Here is a 15,731-nt window from a genome sequence, read left to right on the forward strand (position 1 = left end):
ACAAAATGAATTTCTCAAACTCATAGGTGGATAGAGCGGCTGTCAGTGCTGCTGAAAAAAAAGGAAAAAAATCGTAAACAAACCCCACTGGTGGGAGAAAACAGTGCGCGTCTCATTAGAAAAGCTCTGCTTACTCATCAGTAACCTCGTGAATTGGAGATACATAGCAAGTTGTTCGTCGCTGCGGAAGATTGGTCAGCAAGATGATTGCAACCAGAGTTCGATTTGGTGGTTTGCAGAATATTGTGCAGCGACAATTTTGTGGCAGTCTGCAGCCGAAACGATATACAACCGTCCAGTATCAACGCATCGCAAATGTCGCCACGGCCAACGCGCTGATAAGTGATACGAAAACAAGGGCCTCTCCAGTGACGTTAGGCGGTCATAGGTAATTAAAACGTGCACTGAAGCGAACGTGCGTAAAACTCGCTCGACGTTACATAGTAAGACGTTTGCTTTCTTCTTCCTCCAGGATGTATTCCAGCATTAACTATTTGCGTGGCGATTTGGAGTGTACAGCCGGGACGATGAACGATGGTACGTAGATGGTGGGAAGGGATGGAATCCGGTGATGTCATAAGATATGTTTACGCCTTCGGAGGAAACGGTGCGCTTCTGATTCCGAAATGCTAGACTTTGACCCTGAACCCGAACGATGACTGGCCGGTTTTGTGCCGTTTACTATCGGACTAAAATAATCCCGGTTTGCTGTGGTCACTTTCTGTGTGGTGTAAAATTGTCTCTTTCTCTTTTTCTTTTAGTAAAACAAACGATAATACAAAAGCTTGGAATCGAAGTCGGGTACACGCCGTTCGTGAGCACCCGCGAACATTTGGTAAAGTACGTGCCGCAATCGGTCAGTGCCCTGCCGCCCCGCAGTATGCAGGATTCATTTACATCGGCCATAATTCCGCTGACAACAGATAAAATTCTCAAGGACAAGTACGTCGGTTTCATGGGAAACGTTCGCGTTGGTCGGTTGATGGAAGATATGGACATGTTTGCCGGTAAGCTGATGCGATATTGATATGCTTTTATTGTTTGTGCAAATCGTGTAATGGTATGTATTGTTTTCGTTTTCCAGTTTGGGTCGTTCATAAGCATGTACTCGTGCCGGATCTACCGGAAGGAGTTTCATTGCCGTACACGTTTGTAACCGTTTTGGTTGACAAAATAGACTTTACCGATCTAGTGCCAACGCATGATGCTGACATTCGGCTTTCCGGCCATGTGAGCTGGGTAGGCCGTACGTCGGTGGAGGTAGTGGTCTGGATGGAACAGAAGCTGCATGGCAAGTGGCGCAAGCTTACCCGTGCACTGTTTCTGATGGCCGCTAGGGACGCTACCAACACCAAGGCAGCCTTCATAAATCCCCTAGTGCCTGCTAACGAAGAGGAGAAAGCAATCTTTGACGGAGGAGAATGTAAGAATGCTCTTGTGAACATTCAGTGAATGTAGGAGATATTCTAAAATACTGTTAATTTTGTCTCACTTGTGCAGCACGCAAAAAACGACGCATACAGATGCAGCAGGAAGATTTGCTTAAGACGGAACCGAACGACTTCGAACAGCGCATGGTGCACGAGCTGTTCGTGAAATCGATCGATACGAAAAGCAAAGCGTTCAACAAACGTATCCTGCCGCCCGGTTACGTATGGATGGAGGATGCCACCATGGCGAACATCGTGTTTTCCCATCCCGAAGATCGTAACGCGCACAACAAAGTGTTTGGCGGCTTTCTGATGCGCAATGCGCTAGAGTTGAGCTGGGCGTTGGCGTACAACTTTGCCAAGCGACGTCCTAAGCTGGAACACATTTCGGACATTAGCTTCCATCATCCGGTAGACGTCTCGTCGATGCTGAACATGCAGGCCCATGTCATCTTTACCGATCTTCACTATATGGAAATTGTCGTTCTGGCGGATGTGTACGATGCCGTCACTGGACAGCAAACGACGACCAACAGTTTCTACTACACGTACTCGGTCGCTGAACGATTGCCGAAGATAATGCCCAAGACGTACCACGAGGCGATGTATTATTTAGACGGACGGCGAAAGTTCCGCTACGCGATGGGTATAGATACGGCAACGGCATCGAGTCCGCCACCGGCTACCGGAACAACGGATACCACCAAAAGTAAATTGTAAACTAGATAGATGGAGCAGAAGTTGTGGTTGAAGCTGAGCGTTTGGGTTTGTTGGTGAGATTCTTTTTTATTATTATTTATTTGCCTTATTTTGCTTTGAAAGCACTTCAACGTCTGACGTTCTCCAAGCAGCTTACAGTGACTTAATTCTGTTACACATATTAATAATTACACTACATGAAGACGTTGGCTCTAATTCGACAATAAACGAAGCAATTTTTATTTAGTAACAAGAGAAACCTATTTTTTTTAATGTGGAACGAATAAACTCAAAAGGAGTAGGTCATCATAAGTTTTTTCTTCTCATCTTCTACTGGTAGAAATAAGTATCGAGGCGTAAAATAACTGCCTGAGATAACGGCTCGTTATCACATTCAATTTCAAACGGAGAGTGTTACACATTAACGACATCTGTTGGCCATTCCTGTGAACTGGCGCCATTTGTTCTGTGTTCTGAACTTGTTTGCTATTTTTGTTGTGGACAAATGTGATGTTATTTTAGCCATTATGTATTAAAATCCATAGTTTTTTTTATAACAAAAAAATTCATGCATTTACAAAACTTAATTAAAAACTTACCCATTTGAATACCAATCAAAATTATGTGATATTTGCTTTCATTTTTACGACAGTAATGATTGGCGATGGCTCGGTTGGACGAAAACTCCATGAAACATCCTCGAAACATTGGATATTTTATTAGCTCAAAGGAAATATTTTTTAAATTAAGAAATCGATTCACTCAAACTAGAAAAATAAAATCCAGTGTAAAGTTTGATTTTCTGCTTCACATTTATTAGGGATTTATTAGTAAAAATCGCAATATTCGTAAACGAATTGATTACCTGCTCAGTATCGCGCAGCAATGATGGTTGTTTAATATGTTCTTTTTTTATGTGTCTGGGAAAGTGAGTGTTGTTTCAATAACATTTCGTACCACTAAGATGATTGGATACGCTGTGTTTGTGTACAGTGTAATTTGCATGCATGGTTGTTTTTTGTTGTTGTTTAGTTGTGATTAATATCGTTTTGCTTTTATGCCATTATTATGTCGATTAGTCCAACACGTTTCCCATATAGCGTCGTGAAGTGACTCGTTTCTTACCTAAGGTATATAGCACATGGTTTAACGTTTCGTGACAAATGTATCGTAATCATTCCACACACACACTCGTCTTTTGACTGTTCTTCTCTCAAAGTCCTACACCTTCAGTGGTTGTTCCGATCTGTATCATACTCTGATTGTTTGTTATAAATATAGTTATGCTACATCCGCTTCCACCGTTAAACGTTCCTTTGGCGGAAGAAGACGTTTAAAACACGCTTTATGCAACAAATCATTCACCTGCCTGTTGGCCAGTGTCTCTCTCCCATAGTCACGGCTATATCGTACTAGGGTTAATTCCAGCTGCAACAAACAGTTTTGGAGTGTAGGAGCTTTTGGGGGAAGATCACCAAACACCCTGCTCATCCATCCTAAACGATCGCAATTACAAACTATCATGTAATATTTAAGAAATATGTCTCATTATGCTACGCGCAAACGTCACGACAGTGTCGCACTGTATTCTTCCTCTTCAATTTATCCCATATCAATCATTGGATCGAACGGGTCGAACGTAATCGATGCACTATTTTACAAAAACAAGAAAAAACATCTGTAAGAAACACACGTTGGTATTTCAAAGGTGATGTATAACGCGGGCGTTTAAATTCACTTGCAAAGGTCCTATTGTTTGTTGAGTTGTTGTGCTACGTGTATGACACAGATTTTCTACAGTTGGTGATATTGTATTTTCGTAATATAATGTAAATCGCTCTGTTTGCTACGTACTATACTAATCGAAAGCCTTACTCAAATAAACTATAGACAGGTTGTGTTCAAAACTGGGATTTCTAGCTAGGCTATGTTGGACAACAGAAGATCCAGACAACAGAAGTTAGGATCGAATTTTGTATACATTCGACTATAAACAGTTTGCTAAACTCGTATTGTAATAATCTTTCGTCGTACTTCGAGCACAGCAACAGAGCACTGTTCCCGTACAGTCGCTTTCAAACTATGCTCACAACGTTTGCCCGCCCATTGTAACTACACTAATTCCTCTAGCCCCCTGAACATGCGTCACATTTCGCGATGGCATCAGATTTCAGCGCGATCAATCGTGCGCGGTTGAAAAAGTAGCAGCCGTTTGTTAGCTGTACCGGAAGGCGCGCGTGCCTTCACCGCCGGCGGACCGTCGGTTCTTTTCGTCGATCCGGTCTCGTTAGGGGTGATGTTGTTGATGGCGGCGTCTTCGGGTGGCTTAGGCCGCAGCGTACCGGTTAATTCGTCAGTGTCAGCGGGTGCAACGGTTGCACTGCCCGCCGCCACCGGTTGCGGTGCGCGGTTGCGCTTGGTGAAGTGTTTGGCCGCGGCCGCCACCATTAGCGAGCCGCGATGCTTGAACCCGTTGGAGGAGCTGGACGTGCCGGCACCGTCACCCAGGACGGCGGCACTGGCTCGTCGCGAACTGGACCGGCCTTGCGGGTCGTCCCGCTGCTTGCCGTCCTTGCGCAGTCCCGCACTGCCGTTGTTGGCGTGGCTGGCACCGCTCACATCGTACGAGGACGATTTCTTCCCTATAATCCGCACGTTCTTGATGAAGGACTGGCTGACGGTGCTGCCACGTAGGAATTTATCGCCGCTAACGTGATTATCGGTGGCTTCGTTATCGCCTTCGTTTGCAATACCGGTGTCACCTTCGTTACGGCGGTAAGCTGTACCGCCGGTGCTACGATGGTCGTCCTGGCCGTCCCCATCCTGCCCGCCCCGTGCGGCACCATCGGCTAGTCCGTCTCGAGCGTCGTAGTGCGATGGGACGCTGCGACGATTGGCACTATTAGCGTTGTTATCGTGGTTGTAATAGCGCATTGTGCCGGTGGAATTGGACGCGGTCGCTGTTGACATTGGTACCGGTGCAATCGAAGCAACCGTTGCCGGCGTCGCTGATGACGCTTCCGCTGCCGTGCGCTCGGGCGGCGAGGTGGAAGAGTTGGCATTAAAAAACACGTTCGGATTGTTTCTGCTGCTGCTGTACCCTGCCGCTGCCGTGTTGACATGGTCGTGGGTAGATGGCTTGGAAGGGTTGTGGTGGCTGGCACCGCCACCGAACAAGCTCCACAATCCTCGTCCGGTGCGATTGCCAGCGGAACCGCCGGGTTGTTGAGTGTGTGCCAAGAGCAGTGTATTGATATTTGATGGGGGATTTCGACGTTGGAAAAGCTGTTGGTGTTGATGGTGGTGGTGCTGCTGCTGCTGGAGCAAGTTTGACTGTTTGCCAAAAGAGCTTTTACGGTAATCATCGTCTAGATTCAACGAATCGAAATTACTTGATTCATTCTCGTTATTTAGCTGGAAGTGCGGTAGCTCGGTGGATTCGCCGGCTGCGGTTGGGCCGCCGGCAGTGATGGTATTCGTGCCGGACACACTCAACGATGCGGGAAACATCGTTCTCGGCAGGGTCTGACTGTGATTGTTATGATCGTCCACAAAATGGGGTAAGTTTTGCTCAAAGTTATTGTTATTAATATGTATGGCTTCCTCAGCGGGATCTGCACCACCACCACTGCCACCGCCGCCACCCATGTGCCTGCGGACTGCGGGTGGGACACCGTGAGGATCGGTATAGGAAAAGGAAGTTGGTGGAAGATGATGATGATGATGCTGATGCTGATGATGCTGGTGGTCGGTGTGGTGGGATTGTCGAAACGACGACGACATCGAATGCGGATAGTGGGAAGGGTTCTGGGACGCCGCCGGTTGGTGCGCGATTTGCTGACCATGGTAAAGCAGGCCCGTGTCCGCCGAGGACGATGGCGAAACGTTGGGCGAAGGTAGTATGATCTTGTGCCGGTTCGCGTCCCCAATGCGCTTCACGTTCGAGCGGTGGGATCGATACTTGGACGATCCAGCACCGGTGGCCATCGTGTCGTACGGCTTGTCCGCCCGGTAGGACTCACGCCCACCGAGCGTTTGCCGCTGACGGGCCATCGTCTCGAACGCATGTATAACGCTACCGACCCGCGTCGTCACGTCTGGTATGCCGAGCGGGCCGCTGAACAGGTCTCGCTGGTGGCGCAGCGTGCTCAGCACCAGGTCGGCGTCCTGCGGGTCGATACCGTTCACATGCCGCTGGACGGGCTGGCTGTTTTGCGCTGTGTCCGTAACGGTGGTCGACTGCGTATATTTTGCACAATATTGTTGTAGCCCGTTTACCGCAAACATAAGGAAAACAAAATGAAACGAAACAAAAGCGGATAATAAAAAAAAGGTGGCACAAAACATAGGTTAAACTAATGAGGTGGGTAAGCAGTTTGTTGTGCAAAAATTACGAACGCAATAGAAACAAAATGACAAGATCGTTCATCGTCGGGCTCCTTATATGTATTACAAAAAGCTTCGCTTAATTGTGCGTGTTCCTTTTTCTAATGTATGCTGAAAAAACAACTTTATTTCAAAGACGATGATAAAAAAACAGAGAGTAATTCAATAGATTTCCTTGAATCCTATTTCAACTAGGTTTTCTTCAAAACTGTCACTTTAGCCATGAAGGATTCATTTTTTCCTAGTTGTTAAATGGCTTTGTTGATCAGTTCTGCTAATTGCTTATACAGAAAAAAGAGTAATACCAGCACACGGTCCCTTAGCCAGTTGATGCCATCCTCTCTAAGGCGTTTAAACTCTATGCATAGCCCTACGTCGAAAATGGGTTTGTTTTACGCAGAACATTTTAACTAATTTTCTGCGTAATTGTTTGGACCTCAGACATAGTCGATCTAAAAAAACAAACTCTTTTGGGTAGTAACGTTTATCTCATTCAAGTTCTTTTTTTTTACTTGGCTACTCCAGTTCATGGCCACATCATGATGACAAATGAACCAAATTTTCAATTTGATGCTTTAGCCTTATTATGTTTATCAAAGGATGTTAGAAGCATCAGATTGCCCATATAAAGCTGACATTGTGCGGGTTGAAGATGGTATTTTTTAAAAAGGTTTCTCGATGTTGTTTTGAGTAGTGGCTTTAATCTGCTAGTCGAGGACATTGCAAATTAATTAGTACACAATTAAAAAGATACATTTGAAAACGCTGCAGAGAATCGCAAAAATAGGTGATATGCTTTCAAAATCGCTCACGTGTTACATTACATCCGCTGTAAAAGAGAAAAAAATCATTCCATCACCCTTCAACCCACGATAAATCTGACTATTTTGAAGTGTTTTTCGTAATGCAGCATGACAATACTTATGGTCCATTGGCTTCGAAGCAATCAACGATTCGAACAAGTACGAAAAGGACAATGAACCACGTTACAATCCGCAGGATGGAAAAGCACAAAGTCGTTTTCCATTTATCTTCATTTGCTTACACCAATCCGCCCAAACAAGCTTTCACTTCGCTGGAGAGCCGGTTGGCAGGCGATTTTTTTCCACGCCCAAGCCAACCTTACGCTTCGCAGGGTTGGCCAGCATTTCTGCTCAGTTTTCACGCGGGGGAAAAGAAAGAGAGAGAGAGAGCGCTTCCATGGAAAGGTTTTTTCCATCTTTCGTACTCTGCCCACTTATTTCATCACTTTTCAATCTGCATGGGTGGGTGTTTATGTTGGTCCTTCCCGACGTATCCTTCCGGCTCGCTGAGAAGTCGGAATCTGTCCTCGAGGATGTTGGATTTTGGTAAATCCGATATTGTGGATTTAGCGTCCGTGAGTTGTATCCGTTTCGCTCCCGGTTTTCCGTTCCACCGTTGTGGATTTTTATTGCAGCCTGCTACCTCACAGCTCGGCAGCAACCCGCAGTTGTGCAGAAGTGCTCTTGTTGCTTTACCTAATCTTCATATTTTTATGCCTTTTGCGGGCGGTCTGGGTTTTGCGCTCATACCCAGAACCGGGACGACCCCGAGGGCCGTCGGGTTGGATCGAGATCGAAATGGAAAGTGATCACAGTCTTGAGCACAAATTTAAAACGCTCTCAGCCATTGTGCCGACGCACACCCACGGCGGCTGGCATTGGGCTGGCCGTAGTTTATTCGCTTCGACCCTTAACCGTGCGGGGTGCATTAGCATCGGAAAGGGGGAGTAATCGACCGAAATCACTGAAGTGTACGGGCGCAATAAAAATATGTATACACATAGACATGCAGACAGGCACACACAAATATACAGATACAAACTGATTGTAATATTACGAAAACAGCCCGATGAGGTTGCGCATATGCTCGGAACGATTGGAACACTCCCACACCACTCCGGGCGTACCTTGAAGGCAATTCCATTTTGGAAAAGCGTAAACATTCGATCAAATTCCATATAGTGGTTTTCGATCGAATTCGACTACTATTTGCGTATCCTTTGCCGAAACACAAACAAAAAGAGAACGAGAAGGGGGGTGTTTGAGAGCGACGAGAGCAATCGAATAGAATCATGCTTGAATTTGCTGTGTCTGCCGTATCTTCAGGCCGTTGGTATGAAATTGGCTTCTTGTAGCAATTTCCAAACATGGAAACTATAATGTTGATCGACTTGGCACAAGATTTAATTTGCTCGGCATCTCCTTTTACTATTTGCAAACAACGGTATGCTGGCGAAACATTAGGGCACACAATCTGCATATTACTGGTACCGGTGTACGCTTGAAAAACTGTAATCTAATTTCATTTGAAATATACGTTTCCAAATTTATACAAACCAGGTGCTCCACACAGGCGCCAAACCAGTTGCGGAAAAAGGATTACCATTTTTAGGAAACGTCTCCCACTAGAACGAGGGACAGCCTCTTATGTTATTATGATATTGAATCATTTCTTGTAATAGCAAGACTATTTATACAAACATGTGTTATTATTCCATGTTGTTGATGCCTCCGAATGGTACCGAATGGTACCGAACGGTATTGGGCCTTTGATTTCGAACAACGGTATACAATTTTGTGGAACAAGTGGCCCGGTATTCTATCACTCGGGTTTTATTAGAAGTTCTTAGAATGAAGGCTTATTGCTAGGCATTGTGTCCACAGTTGCACATACCAGCAGCATTGGGGTCGCATTAATTTTACCAAAATTCCACCAATCACACGAGCTCATTTTCCGGGCACTTTCATTTTAGTCAACCCGAACAAGGTAGCACCTGTACCGTTGAAATGCTTCATTCGTTCCAATTTTCTCGATCAAGATTGGTTCAAAGGTGCATTTGCTGGCGCACGCTGTTCCACATACGGTCGCATCTACCCATGGCCAAAGGATTACGGGAATTATTTATGGTTGTTTGTCGCGGGAGGAGGAGGGGGGGATCACGTATTAGGTACAATCCTGTAGCCCAGGCTGCACAATGCTCCTAGCACCGTTCCATCGCCTAACCCGATAGCGACGGGGCCATAAACATGAGTCAAAACCACCGGAACAATAAAGTTAGGCTATCTTATTTGATGACACGATAGCAAAAGACGCTTTATTGCCGCTACTCGTTCGGAAAGCGATCGAAATTCGGGCGAGCCGCGGCGAGAAAACCATCCGGGAGGAGTCCACAGCAAACCTCCCGTTTGCAATTTACACCTTGCCGGGCAGGATTCGCCATCGATACGGTGACACACTCCCGGCTGTGCCGTATGGCGTCATTTGACGGTGCTCATGATTATCGGCTTTAGTGTTGGGTCTGGGGGGGGAAAAAATAAAGAAAAATCAGACCCCCGGTACAAGCCGTATGCTTTGGTGGTGGAGGTGGTGCCCATATTTTATAGCTTTCTCGAAGCGCTTCTACGTAAATAAAATCAAAAGTTTTACGAGTACGGTACCGGCCGCTTTCTTCCTCTCCGTTCGCTCCGATTGTCTTACCGCGCTTCCCGAGCAAGTTGCAACAGCGGCTTATTGCAATCGCAACCCAGGTGGAACGCAGGGAGAAAAACTCTGATCCTTTCGGGCAGCATCCGGCGAAGTGTGCTTTCGTGTGGAGCTTGTTCGATGTTCGATCCCGTTAAAAAAAAGGTGCCGCTCCCTTCCAAGCTAAAACAAAGACACAATCCCAGCAGGATCTTACCACCGCCTACGGTATCGCGTTACCTGCGGGGTTGCGTTGTTCGATGCTCGCCATTACCCGGTCGTGTGCACGGTGCGGGCTAACATTCGCAACCAAGTCATCCGGAAAAAAAAACGGAAACGTTGTGTAGCAAGAAATGAACGAAGCAAAACAACAACGAAAAAAAATCTCAATTTACCTTGGATTGTTTGTTTAAGGCGCTCTCCCCGCATCGCCCCCGCCTGTCCCGCTTCACCTCCTTTAACGGAAGTGGCATTTCAGGCGGGCGTTCGAAATGAGACGCCAGCCTTAAAATCCTTATTTGTGCTGCAAATGTGCGAAGGGATGTGTATATGTGGCGGCTGCTACAGACAGTTTGCGCTTTGTTTTAAGAAGCAAACAGGAGGAAGACAAAAAAAAACAACAAGACACTGAAACACTCGAGAAAAGGAAAGCTCGGTTTTCATTTCACCATACTTCGATGCTTCTACCGAGCGTGTGGCACGATTTCCTACCAATGTAGCGTGTGTATGTGCTCGTGAGTGTGCGTTTGGTAGGTGGCTGCTGGTTAAAAATTTGTGCAGGCGTGAAAATGTGCCATTTGCGAGGGCTATATGGTCGGGCCGTCGGGCTGTTTGTGGAAGGGCCCGAAAGTGAGGTGAAGTGTGGGAGAAAACTTGAAAGCAAGGAAAAATACGCCACCGGATAGGAAAACGGAAAGGCGCAGCGAAACGTGCCGTAAGGATGTGATCACGCAACCGAGCAGAGCCGAACCGATTCTCAATCCGTTTCCGGTTGTGCGTCTCTATGGCTTCGCATCATCCTCGATGCGGGTACCCCCATTGCGAAAAAAGATTTTCCACGCACATCGCATGTATGTTTGTGTGTTTGTGTGTGTTAGTATGGTAGGTCTATCCCGATGCTTTCTCCGTAACATCCTCCGGATGGGACCGATCCGATAGGTGAGTTCGGTGTGAGTTTACAAAATGCAAAAGTTAGGTTAAAATTTATCGATTCAGTTAAGGCACGGGCAAAAGTTTCCCTTCCCCTAGACTCGGCCCCGCGCGTTAAGTGGAAACTGTGGCTGGATGTGCCGAGGTACGCCCATCGTTTGGTGAGGCGGTAGTGACGGTGCGGGTTTATTCGTGTTGAAATGGGTTCATTAACTTTGCAAATCATCATGACACGCTCCCGTTCAAAAGAGTGTCAGCGTGTATAGATTCGTGGAGCGGGGGCTTGCAACGTGTGAATATTGTTGTTGTTGTTGTTGTGGCCTCAATGGAGATGGTGTAATGCGATAAACGCACACACTACACAATGGAAGGTGATGAAGAGGCTTGCGACGGGAAACATGACCCTTAGCAGCATCAATTCATGCTGATTTCTTCTCTGCCGGGGCCCATGTCAAAAAGCTGAGAGGCTAGCTGCGGAGTTAGTTGATTGAAACATTTCGTAACCTCGTGGCTTGAAACGTAATATTTTCATGCTCTACCCTGTCACGTGCGCATCGAGCAGTTTAGGAGTCAGATTTCGACCGTCCCAATGCAAGAGTAAGTGAGCTTCTTAGGGGCAGCGGATTAAACGATGGTCCCACGCTTGCTTCGTCATGATGCGACGCCCATTTCCACATGATTAGAGCAGCGGCTGGTGACGCGCAATGCACCGGTGCGGTGTGGGAGGAGCAGTAACACGCTGCTCTGTGCAAAATAGTACGGAAAAGAATTGAAATGCAAATTGCGTCCGAGATCGATCGCACATAAATGTACTCATTAAAGCTCATTTGAATTACTAATGTGTCCGATTTACATGTCAATCGGGAAATGATTAGCAAATGGAGAGCGAACGCGAAAAAAAAACAGGTGATGTACCATAAATCTGCCCACAACGAAAGGATGATGGTGTAGGTTAAACGGGGGTAGCTTTGCAAAACAAACAGATAAAACAATTTAATTGTTTGTTGAGTACCGTTGATGGTTGATGGGTTTGTAATGGCAATCGGCAACTAGATCCGTGTTTGTCTGATCCTTGGAGAGGTGTTTGTAGTAAAAGATGAAAGGAGGAAAGTAAATAGGGCATCTTTTTTGCAATATTTAATTAAAATGCATCATCAAGATGTTTCATGTTGTGATTGATTTTTGTTCACATAAAACCAAGTTATGTAAGCAGAAGCGTACCGATTATCTAACGAAATCGGGTTGAGAAATCCAAAAAGAATGGAGTCAGCTCTCCCAATCTGTTTTTCATTTGTCATTTTAGCTCACCCTGAGTGATGAACTACCGGAGAGATAAGATGCTCTCCATAATGCAGAAAGCTTCGTCTTTTCGATGCACCTAGGAGAGTGGCAGTGGAAAGCGGTGTGTTGGCATTAGTTAAGGATCATCGGGCTCATACGCTAGCGTTCCATTTCCATTCCATGCTCGAAAAAATCGGAGATCGGTGACGGTCTTAGGTAACAGGATCCAGGATCCAACACCCAACACGTCTCTGGGCCGGTACACACACACACACCCGTGTTCCGAGCAGTGTTCGGTATCGGTGGCAAATGTACAACGAAATCGATCATGAATGTGCAAACTCCCCCCTCGGGAGAGTTTTTTTTGCCGATGGCAGCGTACCGGTTTGGTGGCAAGCAGCGTGAGTGCATGGTTTCGGGAGGGATAGAATAAAAAGGAGGTCAACACCACGGCAGGTACGGTGCGGTAACCGTTTGCTAAACTATGACCATCCCTGGGCACGGTGGGAGGACACAGTGGCGGTACGGTTGTTTCCCCTCTGGCGAGCAAAGGCAAAGGTATTCCCAGCACTGTGAGGCGTCCCGTTTTGGGGCAGGCTATTGGAAACTTCGAACCCGAGCAATGACAAAGGTGCAAAGAGTGTGCAGTCTCACAGTCCCACAGTCCCACCTCGTATCGAGCAATGTTGACTCACGAGCGTGCGGGAAAACACCGGTCACCTTGCCGAACAAGGGTTCGAGTGCTTGAAGCATGAATCCGATATACGGGGAGCGTGGGCACAAGTACCCGAGGCAAAGGTTCCAGCGTATGCCCTGCTGCAATGTGTCCCGGGCTTCTGGTTTCGAGTGGAATGGACCCATTCCCCGGGGGCGATCGGCCGTGACTCAGCTCTGTTGGCCAGGTGCTACATCAACCGTGCCGAAGAAATGATACCATTAAACTGTATTTTGCTGCACCCGTGCACCCCTCGTTCGCTTCGTCGATTCCGGCAGGGTATTTCTTACCCACTTACGCTCTGCCTGTTCCTGTTCACTATTTCTTATGCGAGTGACTGTTAGATTTTAGAAGAACGTCTGGCACACGTGCATTATGTGCGTATGGTCGTCTGTGTCTCTCAGCCCTCTGGGTGTTTCGATGAAATTGAATTGTCTAGTCTATCTATAATATCGAAATCAATTTCCGTCTTGAGAATGATGGCGTAGGGCAACGGCGGTAACAATCGATTCGTCGGCGGTGGGAGAATTTCGCCTTCCCTTGCCTCTCTTGCTTATCCTTGCGGCCCTGGTTGTGTTTGGTGGAGTTTCGTGTCAGCTCCCTGTCACCCTGTCCACTGGAAGAAATATGCTTCCCTGCCCACGACCAAGTGTGTACGTGTGTCCGTAGGAAGAAAATAAGAAAATAAACTGATTCTGATTCTCATCGCCACCAGCGGCCCCGGTGGCACGGTGATGACGTATCGCGACCCATCTGTTTGCACTTTGCGCCTGCAAAGCACGCTTGGGACGATAGAGTCAAGGGAATTGAGACTCACTTTGCGCCCCATGACAGATGTAGTGTGCGGGAACGGACCGGTGCGTTCGATATATAGTTTCTTTTTTCGTAAAGCTTGTGGAATGAAGTCAGTTCCGAGTCGAGTGCACGGTAGAGATAATTTATTTTCGGTGCTGCTATTTACATGCCTGTGGACTGGATTGGTAGAAATAGAAAATCAATCTATTGCTTACGACCTGGTGTACGGATCAGTTGTGTACTGCATTGCTACAAATGCGTTGAGAAATTTGATGAATAAGAGGTAAATTTTGATTTCTGATTAGTTTTTGATCATTTTTTTCACTAGATCATGTTACAAATGCGCTTTATCATTGCGAGTGATTCCTTCGTACGCTTCGCCTCCAATTATATGAGTTATTGTTTCCCAAGCACAATCGGTTTGTTTGATTGCTTTCTCTTTGCCATCGATTGTTGGGTGAAGCATCATAATGAAGAAACCGTAATTGTTCAGAAAGTGTTGAATTAAAAATACTGCAATCGCGAAGAATTGCTTCGAAAGATAACCATTCATGGGTTATTGTTTCGTTCGTTATTTCTTCACTTCAAAATCTCTGACGTATGAATATAACTCATGTAAGAAGGAAGTAAAAAAATCCCTAGCGCAATGGATAATAGCGAACACAATTTTCGCACAATCTCACTGATAAGTGAAACGATGAAAATGATTCACCTTGATGGAAAGTTGCTTCGCCAAAGGACGAGACAGTTGGCGCAGAAAATTCGCTTCTCATTATGGAGGATGGTTGTGGTGGCTGATGTTTCACTGAAAGAGTACCAGCAACTGCACCCCAAATACAACTTGCAGTGTCAGCAAATTGACAGACGACCACATTTTCCCCCTAAGTTTTCGCCTCGATTTTTACGCTGTTTGACAAAAACATTTTTTGTGAGCTCCCGCGATAAGTGCTGTTTAAAGCGACGCTCCGTGGCAACGAAACGGTTGCCGTCTGTTTTGAGTGTCGAATTTGACGGCTGGCTGCGGTTTTCCGAATGGTGTCACTTGCTCGTTGTTTTCCCTATCCGTACCGTTTATTACTGGGCTTGCGAGAACGGGTGCGTTTATGCTTTCACTCGTTTTCCAAGTTTAAGCTGCAGCAGACTGGCACACTGCCTTGCTTTATGAAGTAATACTTTATCGTTTATTTTGACTAATTTCTTCCTAATTGCTTCATCGTGAGGAGGGTAAATAATTGAAAATTATCCCCCCCGACTGCGCGTGGCAACTCAGTTTATTGGTTGATGAAGCTGCAGAACATGGCAGAGGAGGGTGTGGCAGAGAACAGAACAGAAAATGGGGCGCGTGAATTTGATGGGTGGCAATCATCTCGCTCTCACGTTTAGTAAAGCTGGCATCTGCCAAGGGGAAGGGAAAGGGTACTTGCCACCCGCCGATTGCTGGATGGTGACGACAAAGTTTGTATGAAAATAGGTGGGCTGGGAATATACTTAATTTCATTGAGCGCTGCTAGTGTTTTTGCCAGCTTTCAATTTTCCAAGCTTTTCAATGCCGTTGAAAACATTGGAAGGATATTTGAATTTTTAAAGTTTAGTACGTTTCGCGGCGCCATTTTGGTACGCGGTAGGTGTGGTAAGAAACCGCGAGGACAGATGGTTTTCCATCTCTTCACTATGTTGCACTGTCTGGGATGGTAAATGTGTGGTGAAGCACGAAAAAACAACTACACTGCCGAGTTCCTAAACACGGTGGCCACTTGAGCGAAGGCCAGGATTATTAGGGTATCGGTCGG

General features: G+C 46.3%; 2 protein-coding genes across 4 annotated transcripts in view; one reads left to right on the plus strand and one right to left on the minus strand.

Moving 5' to 3' along the window:
- The first annotated feature begins 49 nt into the window (after window positions 1–49).
- Window positions 50–2,388, plus strand: LOC1271584 (acyl-coenzyme A thioesterase 9, mitochondrial). The gene is made up of 5 exons (XM_310406.8): window positions 50–388; window positions 473–537; window positions 762–1,007; window positions 1,085–1,423; window positions 1,501–2,388. Exons 1-5 carry the CDS (start codon window positions 204–206, stop codon window positions 2,148–2,150), a joined length of 1,485 nt encoding a protein of 494 aa, XP_310406.8. The 5' UTR covers window positions 50–203; the 3' UTR covers window positions 2,151–2,388.
- A 534-nt stretch (window positions 2,389–2,922) lies between these two features.
- Window positions 2,923–15,731, minus strand: part of LOC1271586 (uncharacterized) — a 130,217-nt gene continuing 117,408 nt past the window's right edge. For all 3 annotated transcript variants that reach the window (XM_061649441.1, XM_061649442.1, XM_061649440.1), the window contains exon 13: window positions 2,923–6,368. In XM_061649441.1, coding sequence (XP_061505425.1) covers window positions 4,293–6,368 — 2,076 coding nt within the window. In that variant the 3' untranslated portion in view covers window positions 2,923–4,292. The remainder of the gene's footprint in view (window positions 6,369–15,731) is intronic.

Source organism: Anopheles gambiae, chromosome 2 (assembly GCF_943734735.2).
Source record: "Anopheles gambiae chromosome 2, idAnoGambNW_F1_1, whole genome shotgun sequence".
Classification (NCBI taxonomy): Eukaryota; Metazoa; Arthropoda; class Insecta; order Diptera; family Culicidae; genus Anopheles; species Anopheles gambiae.